The sequence below is a fragment of the Mesoplodon densirostris genome, chromosome 10 (assembly GCF_025265405.1).
Source record: "Mesoplodon densirostris isolate mMesDen1 chromosome 10, mMesDen1 primary haplotype, whole genome shotgun sequence".
Lineage (NCBI taxonomy): Eukaryota > Metazoa > Chordata > Mammalia > Artiodactyla > Ziphiidae > Mesoplodon > Mesoplodon densirostris.
Window position 1 is genome coordinate 14342962 of NC_082670.1, and position 21960 is coordinate 14364921.

At 36.5% G+C, this 21960-nt stretch overlaps 1 protein-coding gene across 2 annotated transcripts in view; it reads right to left on the reverse strand.

The window, feature by feature from the left end:
* NUP153 (nucleoporin 153) overlaps positions 1-21960 on the reverse strand; it is an 80685-nt gene that overhangs the window by 24745 nt on the left and 33980 nt on the right. For both annotated transcript variants that reach the window (XM_060111359.1, XM_060111358.1), the window contains exons 3-14: positions 21008-21256; positions 20719-20858; positions 20509-20637; positions 14809-14925; positions 14678-14722; positions 14513-14569; positions 11909-12055; positions 8570-8622; positions 8180-8306; positions 4570-4707; positions 3834-3932; positions 2673-2760 (exon numbers count right to left, since the gene is read on the reverse strand). In XM_060111359.1, coding sequence (XP_059967342.1) covers positions 2673-2760; positions 3834-3932; positions 4570-4707; positions 8180-8306; positions 8570-8622; positions 11909-12055; positions 14513-14569; positions 14678-14722; positions 14809-14925; positions 20509-20637; positions 20719-20858; positions 21008-21256 — 1389 coding nt within the window. The remainder of the gene's footprint in view (positions 1-2672; positions 2761-3833; positions 3933-4569; positions 4708-8179; positions 8307-8569; positions 8623-11908; positions 12056-14512; positions 14570-14677; positions 14723-14808; positions 14926-20508; positions 20638-20718; positions 20859-21007; positions 21257-21960) is intronic.

Here is a 21960-nt window from a genome sequence, read left to right on the forward strand (position 1 = left end):
GATCACACACCATGATAAAGTGGGGTTTATCCCAGGAATGCAAGGATTCTTCAATATATGCAAATCAATGAATGTGATACATCATATTAACAGACTGCAGGATAAAAACCATATGATCATCTCAATAGATGCAGAAAAAGCTTTTGACAAAATTCAACACCCATTTATGATAAAAATTCTCCAGAAAATGGGCACAGAGGGAACCTACCTCAACATAATAAAGGCCATATATGACAAACCCACAGCCAACATCGTTCTCAATGGCGAGAAACTGAAACCATTTCCACTAAGATCAGGAACAAGACAAGGTTGCCCACTCTCACCATTACTATTCAACATAGTTTTGGAAGTTTTAGCCACAGCAACCAGACAAGAAAAAGAAATAAAAGGAATCCAAATCAGAAAAGAAGAAGTAAAACTGTCACTGTTTGCAGATGACATGATACTACACACAGAGAATCCTAAAAATGCTACCAGAAAACTACTAGAGCTAATCAACGAATCTGGTGAAGTAGCAGGATACAAAATTAATGCACAGAAATCTCTTGCATTCCTCTACACTAATGATGAAAAATCTGAAAGAGAAATTAAGGAAACACTCCCATTTACCACTGCAACAAAAAGAATAAAATAACTACGAATAAACCTACCTAAGGAGACAAAAGACCTGTATGCAGAAAATTATAAGACACTGATGAAAGAAATTAAACATGATACAAATAGATGGAGAGGTATACTGTATTCTTGGATTGGAAGAATCCAAGAATACGGTATATACCACCCAAAGCAATCTACAGATTCAATGCAATCCCTATCAAACTACCAATGGCATTTTCCATAGAACTAGAACAAAAAAATTTCACAATTTGTATGGAAACACAAAAGACCCGAAATAGCCAAAGCAATCTTGAGAAAGAAAAACGGAGCTGGAGGAATCAGGCTCCCTGACTTCAGACTATTACTACAAAGCTACAGTAATCAAGACAGTCTGGTACTGGCACAAAAACAGAAATATAGATCAGTGGAACAGGATAGAAAGCCCAGAGATAAACCTACGCACATATGGTCACCTTATCTTTGATAAAGGAGGCAAGGATATACAATGGAGAAAAGACAGCCTCTTCAGTAAGCGGTGCTGGGAAAACTGGACAGCTACATGTAAAAGAATGAAATTAGAACACTCCCTAACACCATACACAAAAATAAACTCAAAATGGATTAAAGACTTAAATGTAAGGCCAGACACTATCAAACTACAGGCAGAGCACTCTAATAAATCACAGCAAGATGTTTTTTGACCCACCTCCTAGAGAAATGAAATAAAAACAAAAATAAACAAATGGGACCTAATGAAACTTAAAAGGTTTTGCACAGCAAAGGCAACCATAAAAAAAGATGAAAAGACAACCCTCAGAATGGGAGAAAATATTTGTAAACGAAGCAACTGACAAAGGACTAATCTCCAAAATATACAAGCAGCTCATTATCCAAAAAAAAAAAAAATGGGTGGAGACCTAAATAGACATTTCTCCAAAGATATACAGATTGTCAACAAACACATGAAAGGATGCTCAACATTACTGATCATTACAGAAATGCAAATCAAAACTACAATGAGGTATCACCTCACACCAGTCAGAATGGCCATCATCAAAAAACCTACAAACAATAAATGTTGGAGAGGGTGTGGAGAAAAGAGAACCCTCTTAAACTGTTGCTGGGAATGTAAATCTCCAGCCACTATGGAGAACAGTATGGAGGTTCCTTAAAAAACTAAAAATAGAACTATCATATGACCCTGCAATCCCACTACTGGGCATATCCCCTGAGAAAACTGTAATTCAAACAGAGTCATGTACCACAATGTTCACTGCAGCACTATTTACAATAGCCAGGACATGGAAGCAACCTAAGTGTCCATCGACATATACAATGGAATATTACTCAGCCATAAAAACAAATGAAATTGAGTTATTTGTAGTGAGGTGGATGGACATAGAGTCTGTCACACAGAGTGAAGTAAGTCAGAAAGAGAAAAACAAGTATCATATGCTAACACATATATATGGAATCTAAAAAAAAAAAAAAGAGGGTTCTGAAGAACCCAGGGGCAGGACTGGAATAAAGAAAAAAGACGCAGACGAGAGAATGGACTTGAGGACTCGGGGAAGGGGAAGCTGGGACAAACTGAGAGTGGCATGGACATATATACACTACCAAATGTAAAACAGCTAGCTAGTGGGAAGCAGCCGCATAGCACAGGGAGATCAGCTCAGTGCTTTGTGACCACCTAGAGGGGTGGGGTAGGGAGGGTGGGAGGGAGACGCAAGAGGGAGGGGATATGGGGATATATGTATGCATATAGCTGATTCACTTTGTTATAAAGCTGAAACTAACACACCATTGTAAAGCAATTATGCTCCATAAAGATGTTAAAAAGAAAGGGAAGATTTCATTTATAATAAAATATCACTTTATTTTGACTAAATAAAGACAGTGGATAAATGTGTTACTGTGACCATCCCTTTCACATCCAAACTGTAACCATTCACATTTAGAGAGCTCACTGTATTCAAATGAAACCATTTACAAGAACTGCCAAAGGTAAAAGATAATTTAAATTATCAATCTAATGTATTTTTATGTGAAATATTATGGAAATGGTTCCTTACCTGAACTCCTTGTAGGTGGCTCTGAGGCACTACTAAGGCCACAGCGTTCTGCTGTCTTTGCCACGGGCACACTAAATGTAAATCCAATCTGTAGAAAGAGAAGGTGTCTTTTCAGTGTCCATTTAGCTTCAAATGATTATCAAATATAAAGCTCTATTTTATGCCAAGTCAAAAAAATATACTGAATTTCACATATTCTAAGATTCACAGTTTCTCCTATTTTAAATCTCTAAAATTGGTGTGCTTCTTATAATGAATGGTGTGTCACAGTTTAACAACAGCATTTTAAATTTCTGAAGCATTTTTTCATTCAAAGCAATACGTAAAAATAATGTGTTCTTAATGCCCAGTTCTGGACTTCTAGATGCCATTTCCTAATAAAAAGTATGAGACTTTATGGCCAACAAGTGCACTTCAGGCATGTGGCAGGGAAGTTACAAAATGATCTGGAACATCTAGTTGTGACAGAAAACAAGGACACAGTGAAAAACAGAAAGTAACATGTTAAAATGATACACATGCCAAATACAGGTAGGACAATTTGAACATTAAACTTATGTATTATTCTTACTCAAAATATTTATTCTTAATTATGAAGAAAAAAATACATACTGTGGGACATAAAAACTTCCAACTTTTCTAGATTAAAGTCAATTCAAGAGACATATTAACTAAATTCAATATGACTTAGATTAGTCCTAATTGTAAGTGGATCCAGGACCAAGAGAAACAAACAGCAATTAAAAGACAGTCTGGGGCTGATGGGTAGATCTGAACATGAACACTATTACTATTATATCATGTTACATTTCTTGGATAGGATAACTGTATTGTGGGTATACAAAGGAATATCCTTTTTCTTAGGGGATACACGGAAAGGTATTAAGGGTACCAAGACGTCTGCATCCTAACTTGCAAATGGTACATAAGAAAATGCATATGCATAATATTATATATATATATATATATATATATATATATGTATGTATATATATATAGTGAAAAATATATAGATGTTCATTGAAAGTTTTCTGTACACTGGAATTTTTTTGGTAAGAAAAGTGGTATTTCTTACTACCAATGGCATCTTAGATTTGATTTTTAAAATATAGTATGCCTTTGAAATCAATAAATATGAAATATTCCTTGCTTGCTACTTACAGATGACGGAGGTAGTACATCTGCCTCAGTAGATTTTACAATTGGAGATGAAAATCTAAACAAGGGGCTGCCAGTGCTGTTTGGAGAGGTCATTTGTACCTAGGTTTTCCAAATTATTAAAGAAACAATACAAAAATAGTTTTTTAGAAAAGAAATTGACAATAAAATAGACCTTAAGCAAAATTAATTATTACAAAGAAGCCAAAAGCAATTTTTTCCCCTTCTGAATTTAAAAATCACTTTTTAACTTCTGAAAACTACTTAACAGTTAACTGCTATAAGATCTTGCTTCCTCTTGGAAGAGGAATATACATTACCTTAGAGAGAGGTACTTATCTAAAGGGGAGAAATGACATCTATAAGAATATGTTCAGAAGATGTAAAAGTCAGGGAAAACAGCATAAAAATTTCAGGAGCAGATTAAAAATGTTAATACTACTTGAGAAACAAAAACATAAATCCACTCTCACTGAAAAAAAAAGTATTTTAACTGGAAACATTGTTTGGAAACAAACTAATAAACTCTTCCTCTAATGCATTCATAAGAGTTGAAGAATGCTCCCATCATGATGTACATTAAAAAAAAAGAAGCAAAACACTATTTCCATTTTTCTCATCTTACTGAGTTGTTAATTTCCATAGTGAAAATTAATCACTGCTTTAAACAGATTAGCTTTTTTAAAAATAAAGAATGAGAAAAAACAAAAACACCTCTATTGGTACAATGGTTTTTTACCTGGTTTGTTAATGATTGTGAAGGACTAGTGGGTGATGGAGAGGAAGTTGTGACCACAGAAGAACTAAAACTGAAGGTAGGCAGTGAAGAACTGGTGATGGGTAGAGAGATTTTCGGTAATACTGGGACTTCCAGTTCCTAAAACACAACATGTTTTACAATGGTATATTTCATCTTTTGTGTCATACTTCTGTCTCTACTTATTTTCAGGTAGAACTGATATATCAATAGTTACAGGTAAGTTTAGAATAAACAGGGATACGGTAGCACTATGCAGTGTTAACAATGTGAGCTCTTGAATAAAAAAAAAACTAAACAAGATATGAATCCCAGCTGTGCCACCAGTCAGCCATGCGACTTTGTGAACCTAACTGTCCTCGGTACCAATTTCCTAACTGGTGAAAATGAGAAAAAAAATCAACATACCACAGTTGTGGTATTAATACGAAAGAAAGTCACTTTTGGTCTTGGCATGTAAAACAAGCATTTAATAAATGTCAGCACTGGTAAGTCTGGTGAACTGCCTTGGTTTTTAACTCAATATAGCAAAGACCACCACTAGTCTCAAATGACCCAGATTAGAACAAACAAAAAGAGTTCCACTTCTGCTAATGGTGGAGGAGCTTGTGTCTGACCAATGCTCTGACAGATAAGAATTACAGACTCTGGACAATATATTAAAAACATCCATCTGAAAACACTTCAAAGCAACCAAAAGCAAGCAGATACTGGAGGGAAGAAGATACTTAGAAGACAGGCTCCTTCTGAGTGAGCTTCCTGCTCTCTTTGAGTTGATGCCAGTCGGATAGTTGAAATTCAGAAAGAAAACTGCAAATCTGTTGATTGAGGCATTCAAAGGACACATGAGGGTGATCACAGTAGGTAGAAAATAAGGGGACATGCAGGAATGAAGAGCCACAGAAGGGGAGTCCCAAGTCTGCATATAAACTGTTTAAATCTCTGGCAAACCAAATCTCTGTAAACTACAGGTGTGTAATAAAGGCACTTGGAGAAAACAAAACTAAGAATCTGTTGCCATAAAACCTGCTCTATAGGTTCTTCAGGGTGAAGGGAAATGATACCAAATGGAAATTCAGATTTCTGGAAGAAGTGGAGAATATGTGAGGTAAACATCCATTTTTCCTCTTAATTTTTCCACTTAACCTAAAAGAAGACAGCTTTCAAAAGGAACAAGAGAGAAACAAAAAACAAGTGGGAAAAATAGAAAATTTAAAAAAGGTAGATCTTAATCCAACCATACCAATAATATAAGTGAACATTCCAATTAAAAGGCAGAAAATAGATAAAAGGACAAGACTCAATTATACGCTGTTTATAAGAGACTTACGTTAAACGAAAAGGCACAGATTGAAAGTAAATGGATGGAAAAAGATATAACTTGCAGTTAGTAAGCATAAGAAGGCTAATTCCAGTAATAAAGTGGCTGGCTACATTAAACACCGGCTACAGCAGGTTTCAAGACAGAGAATATTTCCAAAGATTTTTTTAAAGGACATTTAGTAATATTAAAAGGGGCAAATCACTGAGAAGCCACAATAGATATAAGGTGTGTATGCACCAATGAGGGCCTCAAAATAAGTAAGCAAAAATTGACATTATAAATGGGAAAAAGATAAATTCACCAAATAAAAGTTGACAATTTTAACTCATATCTCAACAATACAGAAAACAGACATCTCCCCACCCCACTCCCTCCAAAATTCAGCAAGAACAAAGATCTTAGAAATACTATCCGTCATCTTATCTAACTGATATCTAGAGAATACTATACCCAACAACTGCAGAATACACATTCGTCAAGACTCATCAAGCAGACCATGTGCTGGGCTACAAAACAAGTCTCAATACATTTCAAAACATTAAAATCAGGACTAAATCCATTTCTTAATAATCCACGGATCACATAAGGAATCAAAAAGGAAAGTAGGAAAAACATAAAAGCAGTACTATAAATCTCCTAGAAGAAAACATAGGAGACTTTTTTGGCAGGCTGGGGATAGGTTTCTTAGGACACAAAGAACAGTAAAAATAATGGGAAAAAATGGGTAAGTTCAGACTTCATAAAGTTAGAACATCTGCTTATCAAAGGATACTGTTAAGAAAAGGATTAGGCAAGTCAAACTGGGAGAAAATATTTGTAAGACACGTATCTGACAAAGTACTTGGGTCTAGAATTTATAGAGTTCCTACAACTCGATGATAGTAAGGCAATCCAATTTTTAAAAGAGCAAAAGATCTGACACTTCACAAAGGAAGATATTATGGCCAATAAAGAAGAACACATTATTAAGCAAGAGAGAAAGGCAAATTAAAATTACAATGAGACACCATCAGACACAAAGCGGAATGGCTAAAATTTAAAGGATGACAGTCAACTACTGATAAAGAGTAGTTGATTGGGGCCTCCCTGGTGGCGCAGTGGTTGGGAGTCCGCCTGCCGATGCAGGGGATACGGGTTCGTGCCCCGGTCTGGGAGGATCCCATATGCCGCGGAGCGGCTGGGCCCGTGAGCCATGGCCGCTGGGCCTGCGCATCCGGAGCCTGTGCTCCGCAACGGGAGAGGCCACAACAGTGAGAGGCCCACATACCGCAAAAAGAAAAAAAAAAAAAGAGTAGTTGATTGAGTAAGAAAAGCCCCACGCTGCTGGTGGGAGTGTAAAATGTTACAATCACTTTGGGGAAAACAGTTTGTCAGTTACTTAAAAAGTTAAACAAATCATATAACCTCATAACTCCACTTCTAAGTATTTACCTTAAGAGAAATAACTTATGTCTACAAAAAGGTTCAAGAATGTTCACAGCAGCTTTATTCACAATAGTCAGGAACAAAAGAATACATACTGACTAACTGTATCAATATGAAGTTCTAGAACCAGCAAAACCATATATATATATGATGGAACAAATGAGAACAGTGACTGTCCCTGGGGCAGGAGGCAATGGGCATTGAAAGGTAAGGTGCATGAGTGAACTTTCTGGAGTGATGGAAATGTGTGACAGCTTGACAGGGGTTTGGGTTACACAGGTGGAAACATTTCTCTGGACTTCCCTGGTGGCCCAGTGGTTAAGAATCCATCTTGCAATGCAGGGGATGCCAGTTTGATCCCTGGTCGGGGAAACCAAGATCCCACATGCCATGGAGCAACTAAGCCCGTGCGCCACAACTACTGAGCCTGCCTGCACTCTAGAGCCCGAGAGCCACAACTACTGAGCCCGCGTGCCACAACTACCGAAGCCCGCACGCCTAGAGTCCATGCTCCGCAACAAGAGAAGCCACCACAATGAGAAGCCAGCGCACTGCAATGAAGAGTAGCCCTTGCTCACCGCGACTAGAGAAAGCCCGCGCAGCAACGAAGACCCAACGCAGCCAAAAATTATTTAAAAAAAAAAAAAGCCTGACAGCTTAACACACACACACACACTTTTAAGGAACTGTTTCAATAGCAGATTATTCTTGTGCTGGGTCTCCCCAAACCCCACCCCTCCAGGGGACCTCCAGATCTCCCCCTCACCACCACACCAAAGCTTTTAATAATAAACTTCAAGGTATTACGATGCTTCAGAACACACGTTAAGAGTACAACCCTACCTCCTCCTCTTGAGGTTCAGATGCCACAAAGCGCGTCCTCTCTCGCCTCATCTTCCCACCTCCACCACCTACTCCAGAAGACAAACCATTGGCTGCAGACACACTGAAATCTGGGTAAGAAAAGCCGCTAGGCAAAGAAAAAGAAAATTAAAACCAATGATGTATTACTCTGGTCCATAACTTGTTAACTAATTGAACACCGAAAAATTAGAACTGCTAACAACTGAGAAAATAAATGTTCAGCTGAATGTGATTTTAAAAGTTGACAGATGTGTGTGTGTGTGTGGTTTCTATTTTTTTAACCTTCTTAATCTTCAAAAAGGCAGATACAAATCAAATACAGACCTTACAAATGAGTATAAAGAAGCTTCACTATAAGGATGACATTACCTTTCTCGTTGTTCTCTATTTTGTCCTGGTGTCATATTTTTTTCATATCCAGTCTAGGAAAGAATAAACACAACGTATTTACACGCTTGCTTATTTAATTTTCTTAGCACCACCCTTCTATCTGTGAATTTTAATATTTGGAATCCGGAATTTAATGATTTTTTTAGTTAGTGAATCCTAAAATCTGCAACCTATACCCTGTCTCCAAAATGATGACCAAGAGCTACATACAGTGTGATTATACACATAAACTATCACTAAACACAACTGTCCTTTCAACAAAACAGCAGTGGACAAATTTAATACACTTACCACCACAAAAATACTTTTATTTATCTCTCATTGTGGCCTATTAAATGTGCAATCAAATTTACAAGGATATTCCTTTTGAAATGATTCTCTGCAACTTAAGAATTCCTCCATCTAAAGGAATCAGGGTTCCTTGGAGAAATGGCTGATTACAGGGCTGGGGCTGAAAACTCACAAGATGAGCCTGGGTTGTTTTATAGTATCAAAAAGAAACTAAGCGCTTGAAAAATGAAGGGGAAATATTAAAAGGACACACAGGAGACAGTTCAAAGGCCAAATATGGGACAATATGAGCATCAAAATAAATAATGCTAGTAAAAGATTATAATCTTATGAAATAAAAGAATTCACACTGACTTAAATAGAGAAATACACACAAAAAAAGAGAAAAGTAAACTTCCTACAGTAGAAAACCAACTTCATAAAGGTAGAAGAAATAGTGTAATTAGAAAGCCACCAGATTCAGGCAAATATCATCAATAATGCTAACAGGGCTTCCCTGGTGGCGCAGTGGTTGAGAGTCCGCCTGCCGATGCAGGGGACATGGGTTCGTGCCCTGGTCTGGGAAGATCCCACATGCCGCGGAGCGGCTAGGCCCGTGAGCCATGGCCACTGAGCCTGCACGTCCGGAGCCTGTGCTCGGCAATGGGAGAGGCCACAACAGTGAGAGGCCTGCGTACCGCAAAAAAAAAAAAAAATGCTAACACTGGTGGGTGAAAAAGATATTTATCCTCTCAAAGTTATCTTATTAATTACGAAAGGTAAAACAGTAACTTCACAATGAAGAAATCCCACTGATGACACCTTAACTAGTTATCACAGTGTCAGGAGTGGGACAAGCTGGTAGAGCATGCCTCCTAATACGACACATTGAGGAGAGTTCAGACTCTATTCTGTGGTATTACTACCAAAAGTACCACACCGGAGTCTAATCATGAGGAGACGTCGAACACGCAGCTTACTTTACTCTTCAGAACTACCAATGTTATGAAATACCAAAAAACAAACAAATAAAAAAACCCTAAAAACCTGTTGTAGACTAAAGGAGATAAAGAGATATGACAACTAAGTGCAAGACATGATCTTGCATTTTCTTCCTTTTGGGACAACTGGCATCTAAATAAAATCTGTAAATAATAGTACTGTACCGATGTCAAGTTTCTTTCTGGTTTGGGTAATTGTTCTGCAGTTATGTGAGGGAATTCCTTGTTTGTAGAAAACACAGAAAAACATGAAGGAAATGTAGTAAAATGTAGAGTTCTTAAGATTTTTCCTGCAAGTCCAAAATTATGCTCAAATCATTTTTTTAAAGTTTGATAAAGCAAATATGACAAAATGTTAAAGACCGGTGAGTCAAGTTAAAGGAAATGGGTAAATACTGTACTATTCTTTCAACTTTAGTTTGAAAATTTTCAAGAAATTGAGTTATGAAGATTGAATGAAATTAAACATAAACAAAGGCACAAATAGGAAGATGTTATGTAAATACAAAAAAATACACTTTAGTTAAATGACACAGGAAAACAGACAAACCCAGGATACGAGACACATCATATAAGACAACTGACCTGGCCTTTTCAAATACCAATGTGCCTAACAATTCTACTCCAAGCTCTAAGACCCAAGAGAAATGAATACCTATGTCCACAAAAAAACTTGCACACAAAAGCTCACAGCAGTATTTATTCATTACAGTTAAAAAGTGAGAACAACCCAAATGTCCCTCAGCTGATGAATGGATAAACATGGTATATCCAAACAATTAAATATTATTCAGCCATAAAAAGGACTGAAGTTCTGGGCTTCCCTGGTGGCACGGTGGTTGAGAGTCCACCTGCCGATGCAGGGGACACGGGTTCGTGCCCGGTCCAGGAAGATCCCACGTGCCACGGAGTGGCTGGGCCGTGAGCCATGGCCACTGAGCCTGCACGTCCGGAGCCTGTGCTCTGCAACGGGAGAGGCCACAACAGTGAGAGGCCCACGTACCGCAAAAAAAAAAAAAAAATTAAAAAAAAAGTACTGAAGGTCTAATATATGATGTGAACCTCAAAAACATAAGTGAAATAAGCCAAACACCAAGGACCACTTATTTTAAGATTTCATTTATATGAACTATCCAGATAAGCAAACCTATAGAGACAGATTAGTGGTTGCCTAGGGCTTGAGGGGTAGAGGTGGAAAGTGACTACTAATGGATGTGAGATTTGGGTGAGGGGGAGGGGATGGTGATGAAAATGTTCTAAAATTGACTGTAGTGGTAGATGAACAACTGTGAATATACTAAAACCACTGAACTGTAAACTTTAAATAAATAGGTGAATGGCAAGGTATGTGAATTATATCTCAATAAGGAAGTTATTTAAAAACAAAAACAATGTGGTGAGCATGAAGATCTGAGGTCTAGAAAGACAAAACCAAAAGTAATATGTGAAACCTGTTTGGATTCTGGCTCAAAAAAGTAGCCATAGGGAATTAATTCTCTTGCAGCCCAGTGGTTAGGACTCTGTGCTTTCACTGCCTGGGCCCTGGGTTCAATCTCTGGTTGGGGAACTAAGATCCCACAAGATGCATGGTATGGCAAAACAAAAACACCCCAAACAGCTATAAATAACATATGAATATGAACTAGCTATTAGATAATATTAGGAAGGAACTGACAGTAATTTGCTTAGACATGACGACATAGGAGATCTATACCAAAGTAGTTTGGGGTGAATAGGCATGGTGTCTCAAATTTATTTTCAAATAGTTCAATAACATAAACAAAACACACAAATAAAGCTAGTGTGGCAAAATTATTTAATCTAAACAATGAATATATACTAGTGTTTACTAGTAAACACTAATTTAGGATTTGACCAAGGTGCCAAACATTTAAAGCTATACCAATTCGTAATCATCACTAATTCACAAACTTTATGCATTATCTAGTTGCTAGACTGCAATAGTAGGTTACTGGTACTTTACATTACTTATTCTTATTCATTTAAATCAATATTCAAAGACTAGTGAAAATAAACACATACTCACACTGTGCTTTTTATCTATTCTTTGATTAGTCTTCCTTAATTCACCAGATGGGGTCAGAGATGGTTTAAAATAAACAGTTCGATTTGCTGCTATGGAAACTGGCTTTGGGGTCATGAGTCTCTGAACAGGGGGGTGTTGAGAGTCCACCTTACAGACAGGCAGAAATCAAAAGACAAACTTTTATTTTCATGTATCAGCGATGTATATCTAAAAATTATTTGACAGTAGCGAATGTAACCCAGAGACTATGAGTACTTCCTAGAGAAATACCCAGTGGGTGCAAACAAATACTAGGAGGAAAAACTGAAAGTAAAGAACCAAGGGTGTGTGTATTTATATTATTAATTTATGTATGTACTTATTTATTTAGACATATACCTACATATACACATATAATTTCAAAAGTTTCACAGACTATTTTATTCCTTAATGCCTTTTCACACACATGTGACACACACAAAATGGAAACTATTGCAGAGCATTTTGAATAATCTAAGCTTTTACAGGATGAACTTCAAACATACAAACTGATTCATACATAAAACTGATAAACATACATACATGTTTATTCAAACATAAAACTGATTTTGCCACATTTTCCCCAAATTACTATCTACATTCTCTTCAGCTGTATTTTTTAACTAGCTATGAAAATATCTTAATTGCTAAAAAATGAGCAAATCTCTCTCCAAGTAAATTTTCTTCCATTTTTATTTAAAAACCAAATCAAAAGTCATACAATTTAAGTCTCATTAGTAAAGCACTGTGAAGAATTCCAAATCTTAAGATGAACTGGCTTCATTATCTAAGTACACAAGTGTTTTGTCAACATTCTTTTGGTACACTGAAACACACTAAAAATCCTGTTGGTGTAAGACGACTATAAAGCCAAGAGCTTCTACTCTGTCCAAAGACTGTAATACTATGAATACAGTCCTTTCACCCAGCAGCAGCTGTGAACAACATTGGTTTCCAGGGCAAAGCCTCTGTATAGTTACTATCTCTTCCCTAAATCCTCATCACAAATGTGCTGATCCTATAATTCAATGAACAAGTCTATTTTGTAGACTGTTCTGATTATAACCATAAAACCTGAACTACAATACTGTATTCTGGTCTTTATACTTCCTAGCACCCGTTACCAAAATTTTATTGATACTATATTCAACCATTAATAAAATTTTTATTGATGAGAACTTCTCTTATGGCACAATTTTTTAATTTTACGTCTTTTTAAGCAATCTGATATAAGTGAGTCTGAGAAAAGCAGCTAATGGCTTAAATTAATCCCATCACAGCAGCCAATAATGAATTCTCTCTTGCCTTATTACAAATGTCTGGGTACTATGGAAAACTGAGAAGCAATGCTATCCCAAGAAAAAACTCAATTAAGCTTTCAGAATTTCATAACAATAATTATAATTTACCAATATCTTGAATATAGTTACCGCAATTAATTCAGAGATTTATGATAATTTTAATCAATTACTGCTGGGGGAACTTGGTGTCATAATAAATGCTTTCACAAGTAATGATCTGGGAATCTGCTTCCCCTGAAGGATATTTAACTAGCCACAAATATAACTGACAAAAAAGATACCTCTTTAACTCTAACTATCAAGCATTTTTTCCCCCACAGTAACCTCCAAAGCTAATTTTAACCAAATAGAATACACTAAAAAAGGTTATCAATGTATAATCTATATTATATTTTTTATTAGCTCTGCTATCTTGGAACAGTACATTGGCTGACTGATGGAAGATATGCCAACTAGAAATCCCATCACACATAACAAATTTGACATGTTTATGAGGAAAATTTACAAAGATAACTATGTTCAATGAGGGCTTTAGTTCACTGAACTTCTAATTAATAAAAACGTCAAACTCCGTTCACTCTTATTTTCATTTATCAAAAGGTATAAAGACTGACAGGAATATATAAAATAGATAACTAATAAGAACCTACTGTATAGCAAAGGGAACTCTACTCTATACTCTGTAATGGCCTATATGGGAAAAGAATCTAAAAAATGAGTGTACATATGTATAACTGATTCACTTTGCTATATACCTGAAACTAACAAAACATTGCAAATCACCTATACCCCCCCAAAATTTTTAAAAATAAATAAAGTTAAAAAAAAAAGACTGCCAGGATACTGAAGATGGAAATGCCAAATAACCAAGAAATATTCACTGAGCATCTACTACATATACAGCATGTGGTAAGGCCCTCACAAGAGGTTACAATGTCCAAGTAAAAAAATCTATTTTTTCAAACATGTTCCCTGATGACTATCAATTAAAGTCAATTTGTATATTTGCCAACTTAAAAATAAATACAGGGCTTCCCTAGTGGCGCAATGGTTGAGAGTCTGCCTGCCGATGCAGGGGACACGGGTTCGTGCCCCGGTCCGGGAAGATCCCACATGCTGCCGAGCAGCTAGGCCCGTGAGCCATGGCCGCTGAGCCTGCGCGTCTGGAGCCTGTGCTCCGCAATGGGAGAGGCCACAGCAGTGAGAGGCCCGCGTACCGCAAAAAATAAATAAATAAATACAACAAAACTGCCAATACCTTAAATAAATGCTAAAGAAGTCTTACCTTTTCCCTTCTGGTCTGAAAATCTGTGGTAGTATCTATCCCACTCCTATCAAGAGGCTGAAAAAATAACACTATTAGAATAGATGGGAAACTTTGAAAAAATATGACTCTCATCACCAATATATAAAAATATTATCTCCTAAAAAGATTTAAAAGTCAACTTACGGAATTCAGAGGAGAAGTAAAAACAGATGGAATTCTTTTTGCATCCTGTTAATGTTGAAATAACAAAATTAAGATTTTTCACTAAACTCAAATTCTGTTACAATTCTGAATTTGTGATTTAAAAAATTTACCACTAGAGGGCTTGACATCTTCTCTAAAGACTGCAATATCCTCCGAGCAGTTGAACTAGTCACACCACAGGATTGTGCGTTCAGTTGCTTAGCTTTCATCTGTCTTCTGACTGGTGCCTATAATGTAAACCTGGAGTTATTTGTTGGAACCGTAAACTCTAAAGCACACATTTCAGGAAATGAAAATATTTACAAAATAGAATGAATGTGAGAAGTGAAATAGGATTAACTGTTAACAGCAACTTTTCTCTGGGTGGTATCATTAAGCTCATGTTCAACGTTTTTTCTTTATGCCTTTATTGAAAATTCAATTCTCTGAGAAATTACTTTTATAATCAGATAAAAATGATAAGATAGCACACACTACTCTAAAGACCTGTCAGCTATGTCAAATGTGAAAAATGAGACAACTGGTAAAAAGTTATAGTATCACCTGGATCAATTTATCCCTGATATTTAAATCAAAGAACACTAATGAGAACTGCATTAGTATTAATTATTTTTGGTATTAAATAACTTCTAACTATAGTAACATCCAAGATAGCTAAACAAGACTGTAAACTTTTACTGAAATGGAAATTAAAAATTTTAAACTGACTTATTTCTCAAATTTTAATATAAGAAAAATTTTAAAATACTCAGGCTATTTCTTAATAAATGACTTTTAAATGTTCTTAAAATTGGAGTTAAGGAAAAATCCTTATAAAGAATAAACATGTACCCTTTAACACACATGCAGTGTTTACAAATTCTAATAGAAACACTTCCTTTTGTCATGAACGCATTATAACATTCCAATAGACAAGTGACTACCACAAATGTAGTCTGGAAATGCTTAATATAAAAAAATATATATGCTCACAATCAAAATATAACTCAGTTTCTATAAATAGCTCATAATATCTGAAAACTTGAATCATAATAACTACTTTAAATAAGTTTCTCTGATACCAATATTCATTTTATTTTCAGAGTAGCTGCAATATTCTATGTTAGTTTTATTAAGAACTTGGTGCACTGTTTAGGACTGCTGTTCAGGCCAGAGGCTTTGGCAAACATGAGGCAACATTAAAATCCTCGGGGAAAACATGACAGTCTGTCATTGGATTCTGCTGGTCACTGGCCTCTCAGGGCCTCAATTCACAAATCAATAAAATGGAACTGAATTAGAGAATCTTTAATATACCTCCCAGCTCTAACACCCTAGGAAAGGAATAGGAAATAGATTTAACCCCAAATATCAATGATGAACAGTTGGAAGCTCATGCTGACAAGGATTCTAAGGGTATGTCAGGACTCAGCATTAAAAAGTACAGGATGTGATACAAGAAACAGAGGAGGAAGTAGCAGAAATATACTCTGACTTGGACTATTCCATGAATCACAGGCATGCTTCATCTTCTAATACACGCTGAACTATTTTAACTGTAAAAATTTTGTGAGGAAGAGTAATATGATCCAGTTTAAGCTCTAGAAAAAACTCCCTGTGTAACTCCAACATCCAGTTAACACTTTAAGTAACAAAATATTGCCCTTAATGAACAACACACTCAGAAATAAGACTCATAATTACTGTCAATTACATATAGAAGCATCCTCTACTTAGGAAAGAAGCTACTCTTAAGGACAAGACACAATCTTCATATATGCTGGCTTTTGTGTCACTTCTATATCATGGATTGTCATCTTCAAATGGATCTCCCTCTCCAAAAGCCTACCAAAAGCCTACAGGCTTAAAGTATTATTACACCTCCATCTTTAAAAGGTCAAAACCTGTTATGTAAGCACCATGACAACATACACATGAAACTGGACTTTTATGATCAAGTAACTCTTGGGACAAAGCACAGAATGATGCAATTTACCTTAAATTGATGTTTTTAAAAAATTAATCAATTTCCAATTGTTCTGTTAATATATGTATGTAAATACAGCTGATTTTGTATGTTGACCTTTATTCTGTGACCTTGCTAAACTCATCTGTAAGTTCTGACAACTTTTTTTTGGCGTTTCTTAAGGTTTTCTATGTAGATAAGCACGTTGTCTATGAATAGGAGTCATTTTTACTTCTTCCTTTCTTATCAGGGTGCCTTGTATTTCTGTATTCTTGCTTTGGCTAGGTCTTGCAACACAACACTGATCAGTAGCGGTGACAGCAGACATCCTTGTTCTCTTCCTGATCTTAGGAAGAAAGTACTAAGCTTTCACCATGAGTACGATGCTAGCCGAAGATTTTCCGTAGATAAAGTTTATCAGGTTGAGTAGGTTCCCATCTATTCCTAGGTCACTGAAAATTTTTATCATGAATGGATGTTCGATTTTGTCAAATGTGTTTTATGTATCTGTGGAGATGTTCATTCAGTTTTTATTCTTTAGTTTGTTTCCATGGTAGATCACATTAATTTTCAAATGTTGAGCCAACCTTGCATTGCCAGGATAAACCCCACTTGATCATAATGTAGTATCCTTTTTATATATACTGGGTGCAATTTGCAAATATCTGTTGAAAAGGCTTGTGTAGGTAATTCATGAGAAATACTGGTTTGTAGAGTTCTTGTAATGTCTTTGTCTGGTTTAATATCAGGGTAATGTTGGCCTCATAAATGTGTTGGGAAGTATGCCTTCCTATTGTATGGAAATGTTTGTATAAAATTGGTATTATTTTTTTCTTAAATGTTTGGTAGAATTTGCCAGGGAAGCTATCTGGGCTTGAAGTTTTCTTTGGTGGAAAGTACTTTAACTATGAATTCAATTTACTGAATAGACTATTCGGGCTATGTATTGTTGACTAATACCAAATAACATAAAATACTTAGGTATACATCCAACAAAATATGTGTAAGGTCTGCATGATGAATACTACAAAACACTGAGGAAAGAAATAAAAAGACCTATATAATGGAGAGACATACTGTGTTCACTGATTGGAAGACTCAATTTTGTTAAGATGTATATTCTCCTCAAATTGATCTTTAGATTCAATGTAATCACAATCAGAATCCCAGCAGATTTGTGGAAACTGATAAGGTAATTCTAAAATTATGAAAAAGTAAAGGAACTAGGAAAGCCAAAACAATCTTGGGCGGGGGAAGGGGGGTTTGGAAAACTCAGATTACTTGATTTCAAAGCTTAATATAAAGATAAGAATATAAGAATATATAAGAATCAAGACAAAAGGATAGTGTTGACAAAAGATATATATATATGCACTCGCACACACACACACACACATCAATAGAAAAGAACAGAAAGTCCAGAAATAGAGCCACCTATATGGTCAATTGATTTTCATAAAAGGTGCAAAGGCAATTCAATGGAGAAAGTACAGTCTTATCAACAAACAGGACTAGAAAAAATGAAAACCCGTATGTTAAAAAAATGAATCTTGATCCACACCTCATACCACACACAAACATTTTACCTCAAAATGAATCACAGATCTAAATTAAAACCTAAAACTATAAAGCTTCTAAAAGAAAACAGAAGAAAGTTTCTGTGACCTTGGGTTAGGCAAAAATTTCTTAGATACGATACCAAAAGCATGAACCATAAAAGGAAGAAAAAACAATATGCTGAATGTCATCAAAAGTAAAAACTTCTCTTGACAAGGTATTGTTCAGACAAGCCAGAGAATGGGAGAAAATATTTGCAAAACATATATCTAATAAAGGACTTACATCTTGAATAATGAACTCTCAAAACTCACTAGTAAGAAAAAAAATTTTTTTTAAATGGGCAAAAGGGACAGACAAAATAGGTGAAGGGGATTAATCGGTGTACACTTCAGCTATACAATAAATAAGTCACAGGGATGTAATGTACACACAGGGAATATAGTCAGTAATATTTTAACATCTTTGCATGGTGATGGATGGTAACTGGTCTTAATGCAGTTGTTTCATAATATATAAAAATATCAAAGCACTATGTTGCACATCTAAACCTAATATTCTAAATTAATTATAACAGTGAAAAATGTTTTTAGATTTTTTTTAATGGGCAGTAAGATTTGAACAGGTACTTCACCTAAGATATATTGATGGTAAATAAGCACATGAAAAGATGCCCAACATCATTAGTCATTAGGGAAATGCAAAACCACAGTGAGTTGGAGTTATCACTACATGCCTATTAGAATGCCTGAAATAAACAAAACACTGATGATAACAAGTGCTGACCAGAACACACTTATGATACTGGTGAGAATGCAAAGTGGTAGCAGCCACTTTGGAAAACACTTTCATGGTTTATTATAAAATTAATGTATATTTACCATCTGACTCAGCAGTCCAACTTCTAGGTATTTACCCAAGAGAAATGAAAATTAATGTTTATAGCAGCTTTATTCACAATGGACAAAAATTAGAAACAACCCAAGCATCCTTTCAGTGGTGAGCAGATAAACAGTAACTCAGCAATAAAAAGGAACTAACTATTGATATATGCAAATACAGAGACTGATCTATTTTAAATACACTATGCTAAGCAGAATAAGCCACATTCAGAAAACTACGCAGTATGTGATTAAATTTATGACATCCTGGGAAAAAGCAAAACTACAGGGAAAGAAAACAGATCAGTGGTTGCCAAGAGGTAGAAGTAGGAAGAAGGGCTGACTACAGAGATACACAAGGTAATATTCTGGGGTGATGAAATGTTTATTCAGTATTTTGATTGCAGAAGTGGTTACTCAACTGTATGTGTTTAGTTAAAATTCAAATACCGTGGAAAGGGTAAATTTTACTACGTGTAAATTATACCTCAATTTTTTAAAAAAGGAATTAATCATCATACTTCCTAAAACACACACACACACGGACTTCCCTGGTGGTGCAGTGGTTAAGGATCTGCCTGCTAATGCAGGCAACACAGGTTTGAGCCCTGGTCTGGGAAGATCCCACATGCCACGGAGCATCTGAGCCCATGTGCCACAACTACAGAGCCTGCACTCTAGAGCCTGCGAGTCACAACTACTGAGCCCGCGTGCCTAGAGCCCATGCTCCGCAACAAGAGAAGCTACCCCAGTGGGAAGCCCACGCACCGCAACGAAGAGTAGCCCCCACTCGCCGCAACTAGAGAAAGCCTGCGCTCAGCAACAAAGACCAAACGCAGCCAAAAAATACATAAATTTAAAAAAAAGAATCCACCTGCCAAGGCGGCAGACACAGGTTCGATCCCTGGCTGGGGAAGATCCCACATGCCACAGAGCACCTAGGCCCGTGCGCCACAACTACTGAGTCTGCGCTCTAGAGCCCGCAAGCCACAACTACTGAGCCTGCATTCCACAACTACAGAAACCCGTGCACTCTAGGGCCCACATGCCACAATAACTGAGCCCGCGTGCTGCAACTACTGAAGCCCGTGCACCTAGAACCCGTGTTCCGCAACAGGAGACGCCCACATACCACAACTAGAGAAAGCAAGCGTGCAGCAACAAAAACCCAACACAGCCAAAAATAAATGAACGAATGAATGAGTGAATGAATGAATAAATAAATCACAAATAATGTATAAAATGTTCCCTTAGGTCTCAAATAATATTAATATAGCCCCTAAATGAAAAGAATGTAATCCAGAGTTCTATCATTTCACTAAAGAATAACTAAACCAAAACTCTATTTGAGTGCCAAGTTACTTATTGATTATTAGGAAAAAAAAAAAAAAAAAAGGGTTACAAATCCTCCTCCTTTTCAAACCAACCTGATAGGGTGTGTTTTGTAGTTTAGACTGTCTTACAGCAGCTGCTGCCCCACCATATGTCGTTTTTCCAGGGTAAAAAGGAGAATCTCCAAGCTGACTTGTTTTAAGAACTGAAGAATTCCCAAGTGACTGCACAAAAACATAATGATAAATTATAAGCAATAAACACTCAAAACTAATGTGGTTAAATCAAATCAAATTAGTACTCACAGGAGAAAGTGTTCCAAAGACAGACAAGTTGAATGCTGGTTTTTTTGAGCTGGTGGCGGTGTGCTGTGAGAATGAATGAGAACGTTCAGCCTCTGGGGACCACAGAGGTGGCACTGAAGTGTTCTTTGAAACAGCTATATCTGAAACAAAAATATGCAATGCATAGTAATGCCACTGATTACAAGGCCTATATTTTTATAAATTGAAAATGACAACCAAATTAGAAAAAATTATCCCATGAAATTTATTTTTACTACCAAAATTATATACTACCAAATGCCAAGAATACCTTTATCAGAAGCTCTTGAAGAAAAACCACTGGTGGTTGAGATGTTATCATCATCATGCTGAGAGGTAGAATCTTTAATTTCCTTTACGAGGGAAAATCCAGAACTGCCAATTGGGAATGCCGAAGATGTGGAGGGCTGACAGTGTAACGCAGGAGATTCCAACACAGAGAGACTCAGATGGCTCCGATGAAGAGAAGGCCTTGTTAATACATCTGGATAACTTGAAGCAGTACTAGTTGTTGAGGGTTCTTAAAAGAAAAGCATTAATGTTATGAATACTCAACGTAGAAAAAGCAATACACTGTCAAAACAAAACAGTGTTTGTTTCAAGAAAATATACTGTGTAATATAGCTTCAATTAAAAACACTGAAGCCTCCCATAAGCCCAATTTAAGATATTCTTTAGCCAAAGTTTCAACTAACTGAAATTTACCTAACCTAGTGTCAAAATATACTTCATTATCAAATACACTTCTAAAAGTACAAGGTTCTTGATTTCCCTTGAATTGGTATTATAAAACATGCTCAATAAGAAAGAGAAAAAACAATAAAATCTGCTCATGGAAAAATAAAAGCGAAGAAGCTATATAAGAAAGTCATAGAGCGGCCATATTGACATCTGGCAAACTCCTGCTTGAATCCCCAAGAAGCCGAGGCGCGTGGTGTTGGCTTCCAAGTTGGAAAGGCCCTAGGAAGAGAAGGTTGTCCACGTCACAGAAGGGTACAGCTTCCACCCGTTTGACTTCACAGTGGGCGGGAGTGTTCTAGAGTCATTGCCGACTCTAGAAAGTTGCCGCCGTGACGTCCCGAGGAGCGGAGAAGGAAGAGTTAGGAAGGGACGTTTGAGCCTGCGCAGGGGCCACGTTTTACCTTTTCCCATCCAGTTCTCTTTAGGGTGAGGTTCTTCTTGGTAAACCAGGCCTTAAATTCCGGGTGGAACCTGCCAGAGAAC